At 35.2% G+C, this 25,844-nt stretch overlaps 3 protein-coding genes across 6 annotated transcripts; all 3 read right to left on the bottom strand.

Moving 5' to 3' along the window:
* Positions 1-521: 521 nt before the first annotated feature.
* Prosbeta1 (proteasome beta1 subunit) lies at positions 522-25,425 on the bottom strand. 4 transcript variants are annotated; one of them, XR_013877201.1, is made up of 8 exons: positions 9,388-10,037; positions 8,470-8,987; positions 4,418-4,598; positions 3,715-3,870; positions 3,478-3,587; positions 2,164-2,281; positions 1,012-1,167; positions 522-697 (listed from the first exon to the last, which is right to left on the bottom strand). XR_013877201.1 is itself a non-coding variant. In XM_080152270.1 (8 exons), the coding sequence occupies exons 2-8, from the start codon at positions 8,595-8,597 to the stop codon at positions 762-764; spliced, it is 837 nt and encodes a 278-aa protein (XP_080008396.1). In that variant the 5' UTR covers positions 8,598-8,987; positions 25,324-25,410; the 3' UTR covers positions 522-761. The 4 variants fall into 4 exon arrangements, 3 of the variants coding, with proteins under 3 accessions (XP_080008396.1, XP_080008395.1, XP_080008393.1); XM_080152270.1 differs by lacking the exon at positions 9,388-10,037 and adding an exon at positions 25,324-25,410 and having other exon boundaries at positions 522-855; positions 1,118-1,167; XM_080152269.1 differs by having other exon boundaries at positions 522-855; positions 1,118-1,167.
* LOC145313032 (uncharacterized) lies at positions 14,584-17,485 on the bottom strand. The gene is made up of 4 exons (XM_080152266.1): positions 16,305-17,485; positions 15,855-16,021; positions 15,301-15,471; positions 14,584-14,936 (listed from the first exon to the last, which is right to left on the bottom strand). Exons 1-4 carry the CDS (start codon positions 16,845-16,847, stop codon positions 14,729-14,731), a joined length of 1,089 nt encoding a protein of 362 aa, XP_080008392.1. The 5' UTR covers positions 16,848-17,485; the 3' UTR covers positions 14,584-14,728.
* On the bottom strand, positions 19,142-21,888 carry LOC145313029 (uncharacterized). The gene is made up of 5 exons (XM_080152264.1): positions 21,320-21,888; positions 20,975-21,103; positions 20,584-20,777; positions 20,130-20,306; positions 19,142-19,753 (listed from the first exon to the last, which is right to left on the bottom strand). The coding sequence occupies exons 1-5, from the start codon at positions 21,714-21,716 to the stop codon at positions 19,436-19,438; spliced, it is 1,215 nt and encodes a 404-aa protein (XP_080008390.1). The 5' UTR covers positions 21,717-21,888; the 3' UTR covers positions 19,142-19,435.
* Positions 25,426-25,844: the final 419 nt, after the last annotated feature.

The raw sequence follows: 25,844 nt of genomic DNA, 5'->3' as shown, positions 1-25,844 counted from the left end.
ATAAAGCCTGATCAAGTTGCATGAAAAATGAAATCATGATCTAAGTTTATTTACTTAACAAAAAAAGAAATAAAATTACTACCTATGCTTATTTACCACTTATTCCAGTTTTGGGATAAATGGATCGAGTCTACGTATGACACTAAAAAAGACTTTCACCTTTTAGTTAGGTTCAATTTAGGTGGATTAAAATAGAACACCTGTCTTATGGTGTTAGGTAAGTAATAATAAAAAAATCTGACTTGAATGCATATTTAGCATCAGATGTAAAATGTCCATCTCAAATCCGGACGAAAAGATTACTTACATCATAACTGGTCCTTTTCAATGTATAGTTATCTCATCAACGCCGGATTTCCGGTAAATTACCGGATATCCGGCAATAGCAATCAGCCAGATATCCTGCCCAACTCTACCTAAAATATACAGATACTAAGGACTTAAGATTGTTTATAAAGAACAAAATCCCTGGTTTATTCTCATCCTTGCCATTTTCCATTCTTTTGTATAGAGTTTTAATATCTGAAAACTTGACAAATACAAAGAAACACTGGACAATCCAATTTTATTACTTGTTTAAAAAGAATCATTAATCACCAATTTAAATACAAGTTTATTAAATAACATAATACAAAAGTTATCCATCACATTTATTTATCAAATTATTCGGTTACAATCGAGTCTTACTGAAGTTTTTCTAAAAAAAAAGAAAATCACACCAAATGTTATTTAAAACAAACAAAAAAGATAAAATGAAGAGATTAAACTTGGAGTGGTTTTTCAATTTCCATTGGATTTACAAACTGCTTTTGCTTTTGCTCTTTCTGGACCTGTTGAGTGTGATCTTTGGGGCTCCTGAGAAAACAAAACAATGTAATTTTTATTTTACATATTAATAATAATTCACTTCATGTAAAATGGTGTATAAATTAAAATGGAGGTTAATTTGAATTAACGGGAAAGGAGAAAATACAACTTTACCATTTCTGATAATGTGGCCCTTTCAAATACCTGCCCCATGCCATTGTATAAATAGGACTGAAATTTTTGTAAGTATTAAGACATTGGTATGAAAAAGAAAAAATGATGTTTGATATTGTTTGTGAGACTAAACTACCATTTGATGGGGAGTTCGTTGTTCAGCCACAGCTTTCTCTCTACACCATCCTAAAAAACATAATAGGACTTTATTTCATATGAAGACAACAACTTAAAGAAGCTTTATTATAATATTTATGTGACGCATCTTATTATAGACAGCTTTCCGCGGATATTAAATAGACTAATTATAAGATTAAAATCAGTTTTGTTAGCCCCGAGGCCGAGGCTACAAAAAAAACTGGTAAATATTAATCTTAAGATTCCTATTATAATATTCGTGTTATATTGTCTGTAATTTTAATACTATACATGATTTTTTAGAATGGCTGAGAACCGGTTTTAATACAGCTGATATCAATCGGATTCGGTTTCGATGTCATACTGGAAAATAACTGATAAGTTTTTAATATCGTGTTAAATTATCTGTAATACGATGCTATACATGATTTTTCAGTATGGTTGAGAACCAGATTTAATCAAGCTAATATCAATCGGTTTCGATGTCATGCTGGAAAATAACTGATATGTCCATAACATCTATAGAAAGGATAATACCTAAAGTTTATAAGTTTAATAAAATATATTGTAACCTTTTTGTAAAGTACACTCTCATGTAGCCAAAATTAAGTAAAATTAACATATAACAACAATAGGTACTTTGATTACAAGACCTTTGTTTAATGTTTATCGAACAAGACAGTATTACTAGCATATGGAAGGTTTTAAAACTTTTTTTTTTTATCCAAACACAATCTTATCCCCTTCCTGACAGCTAGTGGACACGTTTAACTAGGGATCTAAAAGGAATAAGACAATGGCCAATAAATTGATGTACATCCCCATATGATGATACTCAAAATTGCCCCTATTGTAGATTACAATTAGTGGTTGCACCGTAAAGAAACTCTACTAAAGGAACTAACCAATCAAAATTCTATACAAGTCTAACGAATAAGAAATTATTTTTATAAAACTTTGGGGACTAGGATATAATGTTAAATAAATTGGGGACTAGGATACTAAAAAGCCCAATGTCCCCTCCATCCATAAAGAGGACTTTACCTTGGTAATGATTGCCATCCTGCAGCAGCCACCGCTGGACCCGTCCCTAAGGATGGCCTGGGTCACTGCACGAAGAACAAGGTCCTCACAGTCAGCACGGCTCATGTTTGGGCGCCATCTTTAACAAAAATATTATAATAGTTAGGTATTTATTGCATCGTATTAAGACAAAATTCTACGGATAATGAAATGAAAAATTTTTAGATTAAAACTCGTTTTGAAAGCCCAGAAGAGCTGAAGTGACGATTTACAAAATAGGTATTAATTTTATGATATTTATTTTAATATTCGTGGAAAATTGTAAGTAATACGAACTCATAAATGATTTTTCAGTTTAGATGAGAACCAGTTCTAATCTAGAGGATAATAAACGGTTTCGAAGCCATACTGGAAAGTATCTTCTCCAAAAATGATTAAAAAGGAAACTTCTGACGAAGGATGTTTTTGAAGTATATTAATAATTTTTTCTGTTTAAAAAAAAGTGCTTTATACATTAACAACGATCAAAGAACATGCAATTTCAAAATATAATAATCTGACAAGTAACAATCTTATAAGATATTTAACTTTTGAATATGTCCTATCTGAAAGAAAATCAATAAGGTCATTTTGTGGTGTCTAATTGTGTATTATTTACATAATATTAAAAGAATTTTCAATTCTAAATGATTTCTTTGTAATGTATGATATAATAAGGGGGGGGGGGGGTTGACACATTTGCGCAAACCTAGAGTATAGGCTTTATCTTTGGACTGAGAGGATAGGTTATTAAAGATAAAATTATTCTTATATGATGAAATACCCGCAACTTTTAGCTTGTTTGGATAGTCTTCCAGGTTCCGGAGCTCCAGGCCTCCAGGTGGTCTCTATACAGGTAAAAACGAAAAATTTTTTTTTTTTTTTTAAGAGTTAGAGGTCAGCTTATGAAACAAAATATGCATGTTATTTCATCAAATATGTAAATAACATTCAAAAAGATGTATATTTCGTTTTATAAGTTGACCTCTAACTCTTAAAAAAAATTTTTTCATTGTTACCTGTACAGAGACCACCTGGAGTCTTGGAGCTCCGGAACATGGAGGCCTATCCAAAAAATCTAAAAGTTGCGGGTAATTTATCATATAAGAATGATTTTATCTTTAATAACCTATCCTCTCAGTCCAAAGATAAAGCCTATTCTCCAGGTTTACCCCCCCCTCCCCCTTTGTTATTCAATGTCTGTAATTATTTATAATATTTTCATATTTTATCTAGAAATAACTTTTTGTAGCGGAAAATTAAATAATCAATATTAAACAGAAAGAAATTTCTTACTTGTCATCGATGAGACCATACAGATAGGTGGATCCAGACCCGCTGATGGCAACAGGCTGGTTAACACACATACCTCCAACTGGGACAGCATACACCTTGCCACCAGCAACCTAGCAAAAAAAAACTCTGTTATAAAATTAAAACTTACAAGCTTTTATTATATTATTTAAGTATTTTTTATCTGAATATCGGATAAGAAAAAGTTCTTAAAATTATCATTAGATGCCATGATCCTACCTTGTCAAAGCCAGCGACAATGAGACCAGCCATGAGGGAATCACGGTACTCGTACACGATGTCCTTGAAGCACATGGCGGCATCTTTTACTGTGGCGGGTCTGCCCTGCTCCACCTCGGCGAAGCTAAGCTTGTATTTGACAACATCAGTCACAGCCTTAAAAAGATATTTTTGTTTGTTTCTATAATAAATAGACATGCCAAATAATTTTCCAATATGGCTTCGAAACAGATTCTTGTCCGCTAGATTAGAACAAGTTCTCAAATACACTGAAGAATCATTTATAGCATCGTATTACTGACAATTTTCCACGAATATTAAAATAAATTCATAAAATCAATATCAGTTTTTATAGCAGAGGAATTCGGCTAAACTGACTTTAGATCTTTTATTTTTTCATTTTAATATTCACGTAAAACTGTCTATAGGTATACGATGCGATAAATAACTAATCTCGGCGTTATCCTCTTTTTTTTCAAATTTGAAAATTTGAGTAACCCCCCCCCCCCCCCCCCACCCCGACAACGACGAACAACTATTTTAGGTTAGGTTAGGTTTTAGGCTAGGGAGCCGAGCGCTGCGGCCAGAGTTCATAGTTCGCTGTCGGGGGGGGGGGGGGGGGGGGGATATTAATCGGGAATTAGTTTTAATTTTATTTATTTAAAAAAAAAACTTTTATGAGAATTAAAACTTAATTATTTACCTGTGTATCGGCAGCAGAGCCGGATCTGCAAACGAAAATAGTGTCGGTGACAGGAGTTAGCTTGTCGGTAACTCTGTTGGCAACCCATGTTCCCATGGAGGTTTTGGAGTCGGCGCCGATAACAACACCGTCAGCAAATTCCACAGCCACAAGGGTGGTTCCTGTACTCACTTCCTCACCTCTGCAATTAACATTGATTAGATTAACAAATAGAAAACAAATAAAATACCTTCACAGGGATATTAAGGGATAAGACAATGGACGATAAATTGACATAAATATATCCTCGTGCATGATGAAAATAAATGCCCATTCTGTAGATTTTATTATTCGTTGGACATTACTTGTTTTAAACTAACCAATATTTTTTTTTAAGGGGGGGGGGCGTAATGACATTTATTCGTAATCCGTGAGCAAAATGGTCTAAAAATTTAGCTAGACCCTTCAAACTTGGTATATAAGCCTAGTCCTATAGGTATTACATCTAAATGGCAAAAAAATCCAAAATTTTTTATTTTAAGGTTAGGTTAGGTAAGAAAAACCCTGCGGAAATGGGGTTTTTAGGCTTTTTTTGGTCTATTTTGATGTGGAAACTTACCTTAAATTGTTTTTTCTTAGGGTTTTAACTTAAATACACTGTATCTATTCATATGGTCATTATTTAAGATGATTCAGCAAGTCGGGGACCGACCCCAGGGGGCTAGGTGGGTGGCCCGCAGGGGTTAAGTGCCTTTTTCCCAATACATATGTTGTGATACATCTAATTATAGGTTTTTTAGGTCAAGGAACTCAAATTCAGAGCTAAAATAAGCATTAGACTCATCTGAAGCTAGCCCCAGCGGGCTAGGTTGGTGGCCCGCAGGGGTTAAGTGCATTTTTTCTAATATATATCTTGTTATATATCAAAATATAGGTTTTTTAGGTCAAGAAACTGAAATTCTGAGCGAAAATTAGCATTAGACTAACCTGAAGCTAACCCCCCCCCCCCGGGCTAGGTTGGTTTTCTGCAGGACTTAAGAGCATTTACCTAACCTAACCTAGAAACTTACTTATAATTTTACTTGTTTTTTTTTAATAAACTTTGTCTATTAATGATGACTTTATTTAAGATAATCCAACAAGTCGGGAACCGACCCCAGCGGGCTAGGTTGGTGGCCCGCAGGGGTTAAGTGCATTTTTTCCAATATATATCTTGTAATATATCAAAATATAGGTTTTTTAGGTCAAGAAACTCAAATTCTAAGCGAAAATTAGCATTAGACTAACCTGAAGCTAACCCCCCCGGGCTAGGTTGGTTTTCTGCAGGGCTTAAAGGCATTTACCTAACCTAACCTAGAAACGTACCTAAATTTTTACAGGTTTTTTTCTTGTATAAACTGGGTCTATTAATGAGGACTTTATTTAGAATGATCCAGAAAGTCGGGGACCGACTTATCTGAAGCTAGCCCCAGCGGGCTAGGTGGCTGGCCTGCAGGGTTTAGTGCATTATTTTCCAAAATACATCTTGTGATATATCAAGATATAGGTTTTTAAGGTCCAGAACTCAAATTCAGAGCTAAAATAAGCATTAGAATAATCTTAAGCTAACCCCAGCGGGCTAGTTGGGTTGCCCACAGGGCTTAAGTGCATTTTACCTAACCTAACCTAGAAACTTACATTTAATATTATTTTTTTAGGTTTTGTTTCTCAAATAAACTGTCCATTCATGAGGATCTTATTTCAGATGATCCAGCAAGTCGAAGACCGACCCCAGCGGGCTAGTTGGGTGGCCCGCAGGGGTTAAATGCATTTTTAAAGAAAAAGTATGTGTTATCATACATCAAATTATAGGTTTTTTAGGTCAAGAAACTCAAATTTACAGTTAATAAAAGTATCAGACTAATCTGAAGCTAGCCCCAGCGGGCTAGGTGGGATGCCTGCAAGTCTTAAGTGCATTTTACCCAACCTAACCTGGAATAAACTGTGTCTATTTATTATTTAAGATGATCAAGCAAGTCAGCGACCGACCCCAGCAGGCTAGGTGGGTGGCCCGCCAGGGTTAAGTGCATTTTCAAAAAGTATGTGCTGTCATACATAAAATTATAGGTTTTTTAGGTCCAGAAATTAAAATTTAGAGCTAATAATAGAATCAGACTAATCTGAAGCTAGCCCCTGCGGGCTAGGTGGGTTGCCTGCAAGGCTTAAATGCATTTTACCAAACCTAACCTAGAATCTTACTTTTTTGGAGGTTATTTAATTGAATAAACTGTTCATGAGAACATTATTTAAGAGGATCCAGCAAGTTGGGGACTGACCCAGGCGGGCTAGGTTTTACATAGATACACAGTATTCAGTCCTAAAGCCATTATTTAAAAGATTCTTCATACAGGAGGCTGACTCAAGGAGGTCCCCAACTTGCTGGATCATCTAAAATAATGTCCTCATTCATAGACACAGTTCATTCAAGGAAAAAACCAAAAAATAAGTAAGTTTCTAGGTTAGGTTAGGTAAAATGCACTTAAGCCCTGCAGAAGATCTACCTAGCCCACAGGGGTTAGCTTCAGGTAAGTCTTATGCTAATTTTAGCTCTGAATTTGAGTTTCTTGACCTTAAAAACCTATATTTTGATATATAACAAGATGTATATTAGAAAATAATGCACTTAACCCCTACGGGCCACCGCCCTAGCCCGCTGGGGCTAGCTTCAGATTAGTCTTATGCTAATTCTAGCTCTGAATTTGAGTTAACTGACCTAATAAACTTATAATTAGATGTATCATAGCATATATATTGGGAAAAATGCACTTAACCCCTGCGGGCCACCAACCTAGCCTGCTGGGGTCGGTCCCCGACTTGCTGGATTATCTTAAATAAAGTCCTCATTAATAGACAAAGTTTATTCAAGAAAAAACATGTAAAATATAAGTAAGTTTCTGGGTTAGGTTAGGTAAATGCTCTTAAGCCCTGCAGAAAACCAACCTAGCCCGGGGGGGTTAGCTTCAGGTTAGTCAAATGTTAATTTTCGCTCAGAATTTGAGTTTCTTGACCTAAAAAACCTATATTTTGATATATTACAAGATATATATTGGAAAAAATACACTTAACCCCTGCGGGCCATCAACCTAGCCCGCTGGGGTCGGTTCCCGACTTGTTGGATTATCTTAAATAAAGTCATCATTAATAGACAAAGTTTATTTTAAAAAACCAAGTAAAAACCAAGGAAAAAAACAAAAAATAAGTAAGTTTCTAGGTTAGGTTAGGTAAAATGCACTTAAGCCCTGCAGAAGATCTACCTAGCCCACAGGGGTTAGCTTCAGGTAAGTCTTATGCTAATTTTAGCTCTGAATTTGAGTTTCTTGACCTTAAAAACCTATATTTTGATATATAACAAGATATATATTGGAAAAAATGAACTTAACCCCTGCGGGCCACCAACCTAGCCCGATGGGGCTAGCTTCAGATTAGTCTAATGCCTATATTCGCTCTGAATTTGAGTTCCTTGACCTAAAAAACCTATAATTTGATGTATCACATCATATGTATTGGAAAAAATGCACTTTACCCCTGTGGGCCACCCACCTAGCCCCCTGGGGTCGGTCCCCGACTTGCTGAATCATCTTAAATAATGTCCATATGAATAGATACAGTGTATTTAAGTTAAAACCCTAAGAAAAAAACAATTTAAGGTAAGTTTCCACATCAAAATAGACCAAAAAAGCCTAAAAACCCCATTTCCGCAGGGTTTTTCTTACCTTACCTAACCTTAAAATAATAAATTTTGGATTTTTTTGCCATTTAGATGTAATACCTATAGGACTAGGCTTATATACCAAGTTTGAAGGGTCTAGCTAAATATTTAGACCATTTTGCTCACGGATTACGAATAAATGTCATTACGCCCCCCCCCCCCTTATCAAAAGTTTTTGAACCAGCAGCGATTATAATGTGGGAACCAGCATAGTTAACAGACCAAAGTACCGGATAACCGGCAAATTACCGGATAGTTTCAATATCCGGCCGGATATAGAAAAAGGCAGGATATCCGGCCCAACCCTAATTCTTAAATACTTTACCTGACAAACCATTCAGAAGGAAATGTGTCTTTGCACATACCAGGAAAGTTGGATACCATAGCAGCGGACATTTTGAGTCTACAAATATGGAAATATTTATCCCTCTTGAAATACAGAAATTGGGTCATGGAAAGAAAACGAAGTTGCAGGTTATCATCGTGTTTCCTCCACACAGTAGCCTTTGAAATGTTAATTTAGGTTAGGTTAAATAAATGGCAATGATAATGTCTAGAACTAGGAGAAAAGCTACTGTAAAAATACGACGAAACCCGTAACTTCGTATTCTTTCTATGATCCCACAAATTAAAATGAACAAATATATAACAAACCAAAGCATATATAAATCAAATTTGAAGTGTTTATCACTATGAATTGTTTTAGTTTTATGCACAGTTTGATGTTCGTCATTAGATTCTGTGTCAGAGGAGTCTCCGTGAAAAGGGCGAGCATCTGTGGCTTGGTCTCTGAATTCATCTTGTTCCCTGGCACGTTTCTTTGGGTTGACCAGATTTGGGAATCTAAAATATTAAAGTTTCTTTTTTTAACTTGTTTTGTATTTTGTTGTACTGCACCCAATACATTGAATGCATAACTCGCATGAAAATTATTACAATGAATTGAAAACGACGATATTGTGAGGTAAAATTGTATGAAAATGGACAATAAAAGACCCCGACACAATTTCTTTACAACATTAAAGTAAGAAGAAAACAAGAGTATTATGCCATAATGGCACAGAAATCTTAAGGGTCCTTAAGTAAAGTATTTGTAGGGGGGGGGGGAGGGAAGGGGGGGGGGGCTCCCCCTAACGGGGATGGGATATAAACATTACTAGCTGAAATCAACTGCAGAGGATAATACTTGAAACATAGTTTACTTCCTTTTTAATCAAAGAAAATATTATTAAAAATATTTTACCTTTGCTCATTTCTGACAGGAGTGTTAGCCGAGATCAGTTCCGCCATTTGTTCAGGGGAGTAGTTGGTGTGCTTCACTAGCATGGCCAAAATATCAGGCATCACTCTTAGACAATAAGCTTCATAATCGGCCATTTTCATAGGTGTTGGCGCAAATAAGATCGGATAAAAGGGCAAGCTGAACCCTAGAGTGGAAATAGGTGGGTCCATATTGAGGGTTTTAACTTCAATTTCCGTAACCAGCACTGAGGGTACATTAGATCTACACCATTTCTCAGTCATGGAATCTATTTGTTTGTTGATGGCTCTCATCACAATTAATGGTTTACCATCGTCACAGAAGGATACTTCATATCGAAAAGAGATAGAATTACCCAATTTTGGGTTGAAAGCGAGCTGGACTAATATCTTGTTAATCTCCATATTTTGGTTGTCAGGGGACATCATTGCGAAATTGCCGGCCAGAAGCTCGGTTTTCAAATCGAACCATTGGGTATGAAACCTATTCTTTATGAATTTAATGTGGTCTGCTGCCACTCTAGTATAGAAAGAGCAATTCTCGAAACCGTCGACATCATGTCCAATAATCTCACGTGGTCTGATGGTTATGAGTTTGGTTTCTTCCCCAATTAGTTTGATATCAAACATGCCGTCCTATAGAAGGAGAATCTTTGAAAATAAATTGATTAATTTCTAAATATCATTTTATGAAAACTAGTAAAACAATTAAGATTTAGGGATAGAGACCAATAAAATAGGTAAGGGCACATACTTATTTGTTAGGGAGTACTAAACTGAATAAACTGTATTTGAGAAATTGTAATTGAGATATAATAGGAAGGTGTGGGCGAGGGGAGGGCATAGAGTTGTGTCCTATATTTGGAGTTATCATTTAAAGTATTCCAAATTTTTTATTTCTTTGGGGGGGGGGGGGGGGTAAAATGTACTGAAAAATGCTTAATTCAAAGATTCATTCCTTGTTTCTGGTGAGAATCGGCATTATCATTACCCAGTCATTCTGAGTATCCAGGGGATTCTGGCTTGAGAAGTTGGCCATACTTGCCTCAGGTAGTCTCCAGATTTTGTCAAATCTAGAATAATCATGTATTTGTAAGTAAACACATCATGGTTTCGTTTTAGGGGAGTCACTTCCCCTCATTTCAGGGAAGTCACTTCCCTTCATTTTAGGGAAGTCACTTCCCTTCATTTTAGAGAAGTCGCTTCCCTTCATTTTAGGGAAGCCACTTCCCTTCATTTTAGGGAAGTCACTTCCCTTCATTTTAGGGAAGTCGCTTCCCTTCATTTTAGGGAAGCCCCTTCATTTTGGGATGGGAGACCAGTTACGTGCACGCCGTCCATCCTGCACCGTGCATCAATGACCCTAGGAGCTACACCAGAAGAGTCCTACTGTGCTGGAAAGGTCTTAGGGTAGATGCCAGACTGAATTCTGGTCACTTCCCCCAGTTCAGGGGGTTTGGGTGGGGCTAACAATCCTTCCCTAGAAAAAACCTGCTCACGTTCAATCTGCACAAAGTAAAGACCAATTTAACTTTGGGCTCGGGAACGAAGTAGAGGTTGGAAACAACAATATGATGTTTGGCTGGGAAACCGCTAAAGGACCAGTCAGGCGGATGATTCTGAATTCCCGCAGACCAGCAAAAATTTGCACCTGGAATGTTCGGACAATGTTTCAGTCAGGCCAGACAGAAAACATTTGCCGAGAAATGCTTAAAGCCAGGGTTGATATCCTGGCTATCACCGAATCAAGGTGGACAAATAATGGAGAGTTTAAACATCATTCTGGCTTGAAAATACTTTACTCAGGCCATATGAATGAGGATCTAGGACATAACCAAGGGGTGGCTCTTATGCTGACCAAGCAAGCAGAGCAGGCCATGATCAGTTGGCAACCCCATGGTCCAAGAATCATGGAGGCTTACTTCAAATCCTCAGATAAAAACATCAATCTGAGAATAATAGTAGCATATGCTCCTACAGAACAAGCAGATACAGAGGTCAAAAATGAATTTTATGACCAGCTTGACTCTGTATTTAAGAATGGTCATAAAGAGAAGGACCTGACCATGCTCCTAGGAGATTTCAATGCTCAAATGGGGAGTAATAATGAGAATTTAGAAGAAGTCATGGGCAGATATGGCCTAGGCTTAAGTAATGGCAAGGAAAATGACAATGGTGATAGACTTGTAAGTTTTTGTACTGAAAACAAACTTGTCATAGGTGGAACCATCTTTAAACACAAAAAGATTCATACTGCCACCTGGAGATCACCAGATCAAAGAACCTTTAATCAGATAGACCACATCTGTATATCTAGACGTTTTAAAGGGTCTCTCCTTGATGTCAGGGTTGAAAGAGGACCTGATGTTAATTCAGACCATTATCTTCTATCTTCTAAAGTTCGGCTTAGATTTAAAAAGCAGGACACAAAGCCTAATCCCAGGAAAAAGTATAATTTAACAACCCTTCAAAACTCTGAAAAGCTACAAGAGTTTAAGCTCACTCTAAAGAACAGATTTGAGTTGTTGACTCTTCAAGAGGATGATGGAGTTGAAGATATTTGGCAAGGTATCAAAAAAGTTTATAATGATACTAGCCAAGAAAAATTAGGTTTCAAAAAGGCTAACCAAAAGCCGTGGATCACTCAAAGATCCATTGATCTCATGGATCAAAGAAGAGAGGTAAGACAAAAGACACTCTCTAGAAACTCTCCAGAAGATAAAGACCTGTATAAGATGCTTAGCAGGGAAATCCAAAGAAGTGTCAGAATTGACAAAAAAGAACACTTGGAAAACCTTGCTATGCAAGCAGAAAATGCTGCTAATCAAAATAGAATGAAAGATGTCTATGAGATTACTAAGAGCATTGCAGGTAAAGTACACAAATCAGGATCACACATCAGGGACAAGGATGGTTCACTCCTTAAAACTGATGAAGATATTCTAAATAGATGGGCAGAGCACTTCACTGAACTGCTAAATCTTCCAGTTCCAGAGGAAGAAACTGAGATTCCACCCTCAGATGCACTTGACATTGACTGTCGAGCGCCAAATCTATTGGAAATCAAGGAGACCATTAAAAGTTTGAAAAATAACAAGGCCGCTGGACCTGATAACATCCCAGCTGAGGTCATAAAAGCAGACCTAGATACATCTGCTGAGGCATTCCTACCTTTGATCACAAAGATATGGAATGATGAGTTATGCCCAGAGGACTGGAAGAATGGACATATTTCAATACTAGCCAAAAAAGGAGACTTGACCCAATGTGGAAACTACAGAGGGATAATGCTCCTTTCAGTACCTGGCCGTATCCTTAGTAAGATTCTTCTTAATAGAATAAAGAAGAAGGTTAATGAAAAGCTAAGACCTAATCAGGCTGGATTTAGACCAAATCGTTCCACTATTGATCAGATAACCTCTCTAAGAATCATCATAGAGCAATCCAAGGAATGGAACTCTGAGCTTTTTGTAAACTTCATTGACTACAAAAAAGCATTTGATTCTTTAGACAGAAGATCTCTCTGGAAAATCTGCCGACACTATGGCATTCCAGAAAAGATAATCAATATCATTAAAGCTATCTATCATAAAGGAGGTGGAAATGTAATGTATAAAGGTAAACTATCAACCTTTTTTGAGATTGTAACAGGCGTCAGACAAGGATGCCTTCTTTCTCACTTCCTTTTCCTCCTTGCCATTGACTGGATCATGAAGAATTGTGAAAGTAATGATGGCATTCGCTGGGAGCTATTTGGCAATCCCAAATATTTAGGAGATCTGGACTTTGCTGATGATATTGCTTTGTTAACAAGCAATAGAAGTCAAATGCAAAGAAGGACTAACAGGATAGCTGAAACCTCCAAGAAAATTGGACTAGAAATAAATGTTCCTAAAACCAAAATACTCAGATTAAATGCAAATTCCCAAGAACCAATTACTATTGGAGACCAAATTCTTGAGGATGTAGATTGTTTTGAGTATCTTGGAAGTAAAATTGATGAAGCTGGAGGCACTTTTACAGATGTCACCGTAACTTACTGTTACCTTTTCTCAAATGAAAAATCAAACATCACACAAATGCTATAGAGTTCTAAAGTCACTTAGTGTCAAATTATCACAGAACATTTGTATATGAATTAATTGTAATCGTGTTGTTAACTGTACACATTTACATGTACTGGGAATACGCGTGAATGCCGCGTAAGAATATTGTCAAAACAGAGTTGCCACTTTGAAACTTTTGAATATTTTCATAAATATTTCAATATTTTTTTACATGTGGTTTCGTCCTCCTTTCTTAGACTTTGGAATATATATATATTTTTTAAATTCACCCCCCCCCCCCAAAAAAAAAAAAAATATTTAAATGTTTTTTTAAATCCTAATGTTACAGATTCCTTCTTTATAATATTCAAATAAAGATAAATTTAAAAAAATAATATAAAAATAAAATTACAAATAAAAAATAGCTTGGATGTCATTGCCTCTATGTTATAAAGATTACCCCCAAAGTTTTAATTTTTAATTTCCACCCCCTCCCCCCCCCCCCATAAAAAATGAAAAAGCTTGGATGTCCATGTATTACTCTGTTTTAAGAGCACTTTAACTTATTTCTAAAGCACAAATTAAAACTTTAAATATGACTGTGTAAATCCATGTCTGACCATAAGATATCAAGCTATACTACGTGCGGTAGTGGTTAGTACCGTCTTACCCGTAATTTCAGCCTTCCTTCTTAGCTCAAAGCAATGGATTGGTTTCTACTTTAGGCTTGCTTATCTCAGTTATACTTGGGTCCAACTGGGACATTGATTTTACTTGTTTAGCCTTAAAGTTTTACATTTTGTAACTTCATGTTATTCCATTAAAAACGTCTTATTTCGTTTCCTTATGCTACAATTAATATTTTTTATCGATCGATATTCCATAAATCACTAAAGAATCCGTCGAAAATAAGCTAAAAGAGTTTAAATATTGGGAAAATTCGAAGAATTCGATAAGTATTTAGGAACCAATCGAAATGAAAACGGAGAAATTCGCGAGAATAATCGGATAATTAAAACCAGTTCGAAATCGAATAAATTTTATGGTAGGTAGTAATTAAAAAATTCTTTTTTCTTAAAAAAGAAACATTGTAAGTAATCTGAAAAAATACTGAGAAAAGAACTAATATGCAATTTAAAAAATTTCTGTTTTATTTAAGCATTTTAAAATGAAGAGCATAAATATAAAAATAATACAAAGTGTATAATAACTTAGTTCGGCAGAGTTACTATGAAGGTTTGAGAAGACTCGATGGCTAGGAGTTCCTCGCCGTTGGCTCTAACCTCCGGAACGTCTTGAGGGAGGGGATAACCCTCGTTGTTGAGAGGGCATCCTTGGGGGTCTAGATAGCCCGAAGCTAACAAAATCTGGAAGATAAGAGCGCGGTTCAGAGGCGCTGAATGGGCTGAGGACCAAGAGGGAGTCGTCCGTGAAGCGATGGAATTGGAGGCTTGGTCTGTAAGGGCTGCTAAAGACCTGGGGACTGCTGTGCTCGAGGATTTTAGCATAATCTTGGAAAAAATTTCAATGAGCGTTGTATCATCAATAGCTCGATAATGTTGAGCTGTAGCTATGGAGCGCCATCTGCCTAAGACTCGGATATGATCATCGCTCATACCTAATCTAAACGCAGATGACACTCCTAAGCTTTTAGCAGATTTAGATGTAATTTTATGCTTAAGTCCTAAGTTACTATAAATTAAGTTTACATCCTTCATTAAGGTGGAAGCTGAAATGGCGTAACGTCCATCTGCGACTAGGATTCTAAAAAAATATAATTACCAATAAAATTTGTGAAAACTTAAAAAAGGAATAAGAAATGTATGAATGTATTATGCTTAAAAACTCGCCTAGAAGATTTCGAAGTGGTACCATTCCCTGTACGGGGCAGCAAATAGCTAGTATCCAAACAGGAAGTATCTGATGAATATAACCGGAGCCTATTGTAATACAGGACCAGCAATGAATAAAGACAATACTCTGATCCGTTGAAGATCACGTAACTGGTGGAGCCCTCGAATCTAGAAAAATAATGTTTATGTTTTTGTGTAAAAAACAATGATATTCTAAATGAAATACAGAGTTGAAGAATGTATAAAAAATTTGGAATTTTGAAAAAAGATTTTTCTGGAATTTTCTTTAACAATTTACGGTAGAGGAAAGTAGGTAATAGCTAAGAAATCGTTTGTAATTATAAACATTTCAAACTAAGACATTAAAAAACTTTGAAAAGAATTTGTTTTAAGATAATTAGAAATTATTTTGCAATTATACTGTAATTTCCAATTTAATAGAAAGTAAGAAATAGGTAGAAAAGAATGTCGTATGATATTTGAAAAAATCTGGAAAAAATTTTGGGAAAAAAGAAGAATTTAAGGAAGATTTTTCTTGTTAAAATAAGTACCTAGGGTCAGTTTTAGAAGATCTGAAGGTTATGCTCATTGCTGGCGTGTCTCCTAGTGTGGTAACCGCTAGATCACAAGCTCTCAATCTCAACAGGTCAGATATGCGCGCACACAAGCTGTACTGAAGGTGCTGAGCCACGATTGCTCGGAGGGTCACAATTGGAATCTTAAGAAAACAAGGTTTCTATTAGAAAACAATATTAATGGGAAATAAAAAAGTGTAGAAAACTCCATATCTTAAAATAGTTTGGTCCAAAAAACTAAATTTGAATTTTAAGAAATAAGATTTCTATTAGAAATCAATATGAATGCTAGACATAAGAAAGAAAATGTAAAAAACTCCGTATATTAAATGTAGTTTGGTCCGAAAACTTAAACATAGCTAAGTAGTAAGTATTAATCAAAATTTATTCGAAAAAAGATTTATGATTCATATGAAAACAGATTACCTGATCTGGATTCTTTAGAAAAGGTGTCACGTGCTTATCGATGGCCAAGGTCAGGTATTTTATGGGCAGTTTAGGCGCTTTCTTGGTCAAAGGCTGTTCTGCAGAGGCTCTTCTCGTGATACCCTGATACATTCTTTCTATTTGGGGGGTCCAGGGGGATTTCATATCTAATGCACTGGCGAGAAAATCTATCGCGCCTGCCAAACCGACTACGGCGGATTTTTTAGCTGCGGAGTCCTCTAAGTATTCTATGTAGGCGGCTAAATCCTTTTTTGAAAAATTTAACAGAGTTTTATTTCTGTTTTCGCAAAAAATTTCAAAACGGCGTAAAGTACGGTTGTGGAGTAGTTGCGTGGACTTAGTTCTTGAAGACGCTGTCAATTTTATATGACGTTTCCTTTTTTCTGTAAGGTTGTATTTCTCTAAAACTGACGGAAAATAAAGAGGGCCTCTCTTTTCTAGAGGTCTATTGTCTTTAAAAGTTTGTAACGGAGCATTAAACTTATGATAATTTACAGTTGAATGTTTGAAAGACGTTCTCATTGTAAGGATGCTGAAAAAATTTTGTACAATTCATTAAAAAACATATTGATTAAAATTTTGGTAAAGGAATTGCATAGTCTTTACCGGTATGAATCAATAAGGCGAGAGTTTTAAACGTCTTATGACCGTTGAAAAAATTATTTGGTGTAGAAGCAATGTAATAAGGATCCCAGAGCAGAAAATTTTTGACAAAAGAATTAAAATAAGATCCTTTAACAATACAATTCCAGAAAGGGTATGTCGGCCATAAGGGCAAAACTACCACTGCTGTTATATCCTCATATAATTTTAATTTATTAAAAACACGAGAAAGGAGAGAAATTGGGGGGTGGATGTAGTAACATTCTGAACTGGTCAGGGAAACTGTGAAAAAATCAATATCGAAACAATTTAGTTGTGGGAAAGGGGAAATGAATTTCTCTACTTTACAATTTTTAGATGTTGCGAAACAGTCAATTGAAAATTTGATAGAAAAATAACTTTGAAGAAATTGAAAATCGTTAGAACTAATCCCAAATTCATTAGAGGATTTAAAAAGCTTAGAGCCTAAATCTGCTAAAGTGATGAGTGAGCTGTCTCGGGGCATCCATTTAGGTATAATACGGATTGCGTATTGGAACTCTAGAATTTTTAATTGAATTAATAATTTTTGAATAACTAAATTACAGCTTCCAATACGCAAAAAAGAGTAAAGACACATACTATCCGTTATCCAAATAACCAACTGTCCTTTGAGGGTGGCAAAATAATTGCTATAATGTTCAAAAGCTTTAACAATACTTAAAAGTTCTCTATGGCCTGAAGATAATTCAGCCTCTTGTGGAGTAAATAAATAATCAGAAATAATCTTACAGTCTCCAGCTTTGAATGAAAAGGCTGAGTGGTCAGAGGCATCTGACACAAAAATATTACAATGTTTGTTTAAGTCATTAGGATCAATGTTGTCAATTAAAAAAGATGTTTGATGGGGGGAAAAAACTTCTATTGTTTTAGATTCAGTACGAATGGGTTGTCCGTTTAAAGAAACAAAATGTTCTTTACAGAGGGACAACTCTTGAAACATAACTGCATTGACAAACAAAGCTCCTTTCCAGCCATACTGTGAGGTGTAAACACCAAGAGCATGATTAGAGTTTCTAGCCACAACACGAATAAAATCTCCTTGACTAAAATATGCATGACATAGTTTGCCTAAAAAGGAGGCTAACATAGTAACATCTACAGGGTCATTAGAATCAAAAGCAACTAAAATTTTGTCAAGAAGAAATAAAACTTTCTGAATTTTAACGATGGGCAGGGAAATTATCATTTTACTACTATCAAGAATAAAACCTAAATATTGTATACGACGAACAGGTTCTAGTTGACATTTAGAAAGTTGAAAATGCCAACCTGCACATAGTAAAACTGATAGGACAAAGTGTGTACTAAGAAGACATTTAAAATAATTTAATTCGACAGTCAGGCCGTCATCAATATAGACACTCACGTCTATATTGTGACGGTGACAAAAATGTTTAACTGGGCGTATCAAGGCATCAACTAAAAATACGGCTGAGGCAACCCCGAAGGGAAGCCTTAAATATTTGTAAAAAGAGTAGGAATTATCAGCATTTTTATAACAAAAACCAAAAAGTTCAGTAACGGCAGGATGTAGATGTACTTGATGGTACATGCCCCGCAAATCCCAGGATGTAAAAAATACATCCTGAGAAATGCGAGGCAGCACTGTCTTAATGTCATTTAAAGAGACGTTCTCAGGCTGAAGAAGTAGATTAATGTGGCGGGATAAGTCGATGCACAATCTAAAAGCAGGAAATATTTCGAAAAAATTTTAAAGGGGGGGTAAATGTGAAAAAATTTTTTGAAAAAATGGAGTCAAACAAAAAATATTTGAGGGGTAGTGAAAAGAATTGAAAAAGAAAGAATATTATATAAAAAGGATAGAAAAAAGAGGGGAATCAAAAAAAGAATTGAAGGAAGAATTTGGAATAATATTTATGTGTCGAAAAATTTCCTGAGTTTAGTTGTGTTAGTTAAACTACATGTTCTACTAGCTACCGTAAGAGGTGAACAACAATAAGGCTGATGATCGATTTGAGCAATAATACCTTTGTCTAGCAAAGATTGAATTTCTTGACGAACAAATTCTGGATTGCGGACAGCGCTATTGTTGTTCTTCTCGAAATACGGTAACACTGGAGATGTAAAAACTTAAAAAAGATAGATTATGGAGAATAATTGTAAAAAGAAAAAGGTTTGTGGAACAAAAAATAATATATAAATAAAATGTGGAAAGAATTATTCTCAATAATCTACCTGGTTGATATCCAAAAGTAAGGGTTTGCAAAACAAAAGATGGTGCATTAAGAATATTTTTATAAAAATTAATTGCTGTAAGTGAATGAATAGAATAAGCTGGAGAATAACTAGATAAAAAATCCGATTGGATGTCATATAAACGTTTATAATGTTCATAATCTTCTGTAAAACAAAAATTTTTTAGAGAAGCGATATGAAAATTTGGAATATCTGAGGTAGGTATCGGTAGGTTTAAATCTTGAATAGCGTAAAGCGGGGTAGAATTATTATTTAGGGTTGGCGGAAGGACAGTCGTCGACTTTATGTCCTTCGCCGTTACATCCGTGACAGCGAAGAGATCCTCGACCTCGTCCTCGGGATCCTCTGCCCCTAGGGTTTGAGCCTCCATTTGAGTTAAACCGGCCGTTAGAGAAGCCGCCGCGTGCTCCTCTGCTATAGTCTCCTCGAAAGTCAGGCAAGGAATCCGAGATACGCTGCTGCTGGGTGGTGAGGTAGCGCCTGTTACCTGCTAGAGCCACCCGGTTGGCGTGGCCGATGTTTTTCGAAAAAGCCAGTTCGATGTACCCGATGGAGCTTTCAGCTATCTAGATAAAATGAAAATCTTGATAATTTTGAATAAAAATATGTTGATGTCTAGCTCTATGAAAAGAAAGGTGTCGTAGGAATTATCTTTCCTTTACATGACAAATAATGAAACTTAAATGAAATGAAAAATAATGTAAATGTCACAGAATATATTACAAAAATCTTTTCTGTGGTGCGGAAGCTAATAAAACTGGTGTTAATCAAATATATGCACGTCTTCTTTTTTAAAAACAAATTTGAAAAAACTAAATAGATTTCATAGACAAGAAACGGTTTCTATTGATCGAATTTGCACGTAAAATAAGAAATTTAAAAAAGGCATAGGTTTAATTATTATAAGACGAAAAAGAAGAAAAAAATTTATGAATTTCTTGCCTTTATTGCTTGATAGCAGGCTTGCAACGACTGCTGTAGGTCATATAACAAATTCTTGGGGGCCTTCAACGCCACAAGACGCTTCGCAGCATCCTCAACATAATTCTTCGAACGGCAGGTGTCTCTTAAGACGCATTTTAAAAATGTGAGAGAGACGTCATTCTTTTCATCCAAAGACTTAATAGAAAAAACTATTGTGAGATTTCCAAGAAAAGAATTTCAAATTGGAAAAAAGATAAACATGGATAAAGAAATAACAAAAAATTAATATTTTGAATAACAAAAATATTCAAAATGTTGAAAAGAGAAAAATTTTATAAGGAATTTAGAAAAAGAAAATGCCCTTAACCCAAAATAACTGCCCTTTTTTTGTTTAAATAGACTAAATAACCCCTACATATATTAAAAAATATATGCTTGATCAAAGAATTTTTGTTAAAAATGTTTTTCTTACGTTGAGATGTTCGAAGAGGCGTTCCCGCTCGGCATGTATGTCTGCTGACGTCATACCTATCCAAGCAGGTGGGTCTGACAGTATTTCAGCTGCTCGCCGGAGGCGACGTCTAGCTTTCCGGCCGCCTACTAGTTGGCTGCTACTGTCAGAATCGGAAGAGTGCTTCTTGCTCTTCTTCTTTTTCTTCTTCTTTCCTAAAGAAAGAATATATGAAGATATGATAAACCGAGAATAACGTCAAATATTCAGTCGGTGTTCATAGAAACAAGAAATTTATATTTCAAATAATTGAACTAAAAATAAATTTCTGTGATAAATATCATAAAAAACTTTTTAAAAAAGTTCATAAATGTGAGAAAGAAAGGATTTTGTCTAAGTATTTAAAAAATACCTTTTCTTTTCCTTTTAGGTTCATCTGATTCCGTAGAACTCGAAGATGAAGAGAAAGAACTGGAAGAAGAGGAACTACTAGAGTAGCGTTTCTTCTTTTTTGACTTCTTGCGTTTAGGGGAAAAATCGTCTAAAAAAAAATAAAAAGATTTAAATAAAAATAAAGCGGAAAAAGGTGTATAGCTGTAAAAAAAGGAAAGAATAAAAAAGGTGGGGGAAAAAATTTAAAGTTGAGAAAGGAAAAAATGTTTGTAAGGGTAAAAAACTGCCAAGAAGACAAAATTCATATGAACTTCAATTTCTAAATCATTGAATCAAAATCATGAGTACTAAGTATGAATTTTACCTGAAGACACTGAAGCATGTCTGACAGGCATCTTAACTTTCTCAGATTCAATGTGAGGAGCTGCAGACACTGATGGTCGCGCTGGAGCTGCAGACTCTTGAAGTCGCGCTGTCATTTTCGGCGGCTGATTAATTTGTGGCACAAAACCTATCCCCGGCAAATATGAGCCGGCTGGAGGAAGGTTATTTAACCCCAATGGATCTTTAGGATCCTGGGGAATAATCGTTTGTGCGACCGATGAAGGACCTGGAGCTACAACCGACGAGGGAGCTGAGGTATTGACTGGAGCCGAATAGGATCTAGACAAATTTGTGGTAGGAACCACTGTGGAAGATGCGGGGGGGGGGGAATTATCCTCATCTGAGGAGTTGTGCGAATGTCCTGTAGGAACAGGCATTTTTAGGTCTGAAGAGGAAATTTAAATTTAAAAGAAAATTTAACAAACAATGTAAAATTAAAAACATTCATGAAAAAATTCATGCAAAAATATTAACAAATAAGACATGCTGTAATTTAACAATCAGTATTTTTTTAAGAAAAGAAAAATCTAAAGAGGAAGAAATTGAAAATAATTTAAGAAAATCAGTGTCTGAACATTAAATGAAGAAAAATAAGAATTTTTGGATAAGAAAGAAAAAGAAAAAATTTAGTAACTTAAATCAATCAAGAAGTGACAAGGTGTTGCGACATTCGGCTTCAAAATCTTTGAAGGACTGGCCAAAATTGTCATAAACAGATTTGGCGGATAAAAAACTATCATCTAAAGTATGATTAATTTGTTCTAATTGATCTTTAAAACGAGATGCACGATTAATCATTTCTCTGACTACTAAATGTTTATCAGTTTTACTTTGATAAACGACAAAATAATGCAGGTTTAAACCTAAAATCTGCTTATAGGCAACGATATTGTGAGCATGGAATGTCTTAACATTCCTGAGTTTATAGTACTCGAATGGTGTCATGATCACAGAGGATTTAAAAAACGTTGATCTGAAAAAAATGTGGAGACATGAATAGTTAAATATGTCAAATTAGAATGAACAATATCAATATAAAAATACAGAAATTAGAAAAGTAAAAAAGTAGAAAATTTCCAATAATAAAATAAAGGGTTAGGGAGGGTGGGTGAAAACGTATTAAAAAGCGATGTAAGAGAGAGTACTAGCTCTATCGGTGGAATGAAAACGAATGAGAATATAAAAAACGTTTTGATTTAAAGTAAGTTTTAGGAGATTTCAACTCGTGTGCCGGCAGGCTATAAAAACGTGTGACGCGCAATTTTCGAGAATGCTCCGTGATGTATTTCAGCAATCGATCAATAAAATAATATCAATATTCCTCTTAATTCAACAAAAAATGGCCATTTTGTAACTTCATGTTATTCCATTAAAAACGTCTTATTTCGTTTCCTTATGCTACAATTAATATTTTTTATCGATCGATATTCCATAAATCACTAAAGAATCCGTCGAAAATAAGCTAAAAGAGTTTAAATATTGGGAAAATTCGAAGAATTCGATAAGTATTTAGGAACCAATCTCCATTTACTATTGAAATTCTCCTGAATAATCCCAAATGCAAATAAAATCCCCAACTGAAAATAGTAAATGAAATAATACGTTGAAAAAAACATATATAATACACTAAAAAACTAAAACTTACTGTTGAAAACGTATTAAAAAGCGATGTAAGAGAGAGTACTAGCTCTATCGGTGGAATGAAAACGAATGAGAATATAAAAAACGTTTTGATTTAAAGTAAGTTTTAGGAGATTTCAACTCGTGTGCCGGCAGGCTATAAAAACGTGTGACGCGCAATTTTCGAGAATGCTCCGTGATGTATTTCAGCAATCGATCAATAAAATAATATCAATATTCCTCTTAATTCAACAAAAAATGGCCATTAAAATTGTCTGATTAAGTAAGAACAAGCAAAATTTTTGGGGGGGATAAACAGTTTTCGGCGGCAACAGCAGTTTTGCAGCCATTTCTTCACAATTTCAATACTTTTTGTAGGGAGTTGGGGTCAAAAACGAAAGTGTACAAAACAGGGTGTAGGAAGGTATATCAATCCCCTGGCAAATTTCGATATGAAAATTTGATGTAAGGGGTGGTTTCAATAAAATTTCTTCACAGTTCAACATTTTACCATATTAGAGCAACTTCCATGCCAAGTTTTAGTGTTCTATTCATGTTTTAAAGTCTTGAAGAACACATACCTTATGGAAAATAATTACAACAATGACCCCCTTATTTAAAAAGTGTTAAGATAGTTGGTTTTAGTTATCAGAATGAAAAGAAATTGCTAGGGTATATTTAAAAATGTATTTTCTTTTAAATATTTTCATAATAATGAGTGTAAAAGCTCTATTTTAAAGATTATCAGACTTTAAAATTCTTAAACTTTAGTCGTCATTTTTGAGAAATTTTATGTATAAAGCAGTTAATTTAAGAATTAATATAAATAAATAAACTAGTTTTCTTTATCTTAAGCTATAATTTAACTTCAAAAATTGTTTTATTACATGTAAAAAATCACTATAAACTTTGGGAAAATATATCGACAAAATGTGGCAACCCTGATTTTTATTGGATAAATTTCTTACATAGCAGAAATCCAATTAGTAGTGATTTAACTCGCCGTGATGTTAAAGCTAGAATTAACAAATCTAGGACAGCCTTTGCCAGCCTGAACAAAATTTGGAATTCCAACAACATCTCCATAAAGACTAAGTTAAGACTGTTCAAGTCAAATGTTCTCTCTGTTTTGCTGTATGGGGCTGAAACTTGGTTCCTAAACACAGCAGTGGTCTCCAAGTTACAGACATATGTCAATAAATGTCTCAGGAGAATCCACAAGATCTTTTGGCCAAATAAGATCACAAATGCTGAGCTTCTAGAGCGCAGTGATATGTCAGACATTAAACTGACAATAAAACAGAGAAAGTGGAGATGGTTGGGGCACACTCTAAGGAAAGGTCATGATGATATAACCAATCAAGCCTTGACTTGGAACCCCCACATAGGAAAGAGGAAACCAGGTAGACCAAAAACAACCTGGAGGAGGGAACTTTTAAGTGAACTGAAAGCTAAGGATATTCCATCTTTCAGCAATGCCTCAAAACGTGCCGAAACAAAGGAAGATTGGAGAACCATTGTGCATGGCCTACGTTCTGCCGAGAACTAAAAGGCAATGATGATGACTTCCCTTCATTTTAGGGAAGTCACTTCCCTTCATTTTAGGGAAGTCACTTCCCTTCATTTTAGGGAAGTCACTTCCCTTCATTTTAGGAAAGTCACTTCCCTTCATTTTAGGGAAGTCACTTCCCTTCATTTTAGGAAAGTCACTTCCCTTCATTTTAGGGAAGTCGCTTCCCTTCATTTTAGGGAAGCCACTTCCCTTCATTTTAGGGAAGTCACGTCCCTTCATTTTAGGGAAGTCACTTCCCTTCATTTTAGGGAAGTCACTTCCCTTCATTTTAGGAAAGTCACTTCCCTTCATTTTAGGGAAGTCACTTACCTTCATTTTAGGGAAGTCACTTCCCTTTGTTTTGTGGATCAAAGCCCATCGACGCTGCAGCTTTGTATTATAAGAGGTGAAATTTAGAAAAATGATATCTAGATCTTTAGATTGTAACACAATTTTGAAAAAAAAACTAGACAAATAATATTAAAACCTTTTATATTTACTTAGTAGTGCAGATGCCTAATATTATCCGCTTTAGCATCAAGGCTGCAGTGTCGACATAAATTCATTTTAAGGACTCTGGTCCACCGATATTAGCAGTAATCCTTACTTCTTTAGATGTTACTAGAGGTTTGAAATGGTATTAAATTAAAACCGGGTTCATTATTTATATATAAATATATATATCGATATATTTTACATTCCAAGTCCTCTTTTCCGATTTCAGTTTAATTCCACAGCGTTATAGATTTTTTAACTCTGCGTGGCCCGCCGGCTTCAATTTATTATAAATTTTAACAATATAAAATACTTACGTGGCTTCATCGGTCCTCTTTCCCAGCTCAAGTCCCAGTCTCTCTCCTCAACCGGCGGGGCCACGCTGTCACACATTTTATCGCAATTTTATCTTAAAATCCCTAACCTCCTTGAAACTGATTGGTCCCAAGCAGGCCATGCTAAGATAAGTCGATTCCATTACAGCTTAAAACTCTTTTATTTTCATTAATGAAATGATTAAAATATACTAAATAAATCTTCATTAAAACGAATTCTTCGTATCATTGTTCCTAAATGGCTGCTTTTTAACATTTGTATGACATTTATAACGATAATTTAGTTGCTAGCATATAAATTTACTGAATTGAGAATTATTTTATTCAGTTTAACTTGTTTAAAGTTGAAAAATGACAATAAAATATGTAAAAGTTTGGACAATGACGGTACAAATTCGGCAAATTACATGAAAACACAAATTATGCGCATTTGCCGCGGTTTTTATGTAGCAGCAAAGACGACATTTAAGCCGTATGGAAATTCATATAAGGATTAATTTATG

This window comes from Acartia tonsa, chromosome 3 (assembly GCF_053477335.1).
Source record: "Acartia tonsa isolate MP-2025a chromosome 3, ASM5347733v1, whole genome shotgun sequence".
NCBI lineage: Eukaryota > Metazoa > Arthropoda > Copepoda > Calanoida > Acartiidae > Acartia > Acartia tonsa.
The sequence above is the reverse complement of the archived record's forward strand: the minus strand, read 5'-3'. Positions and strand labels throughout refer to the sequence as shown.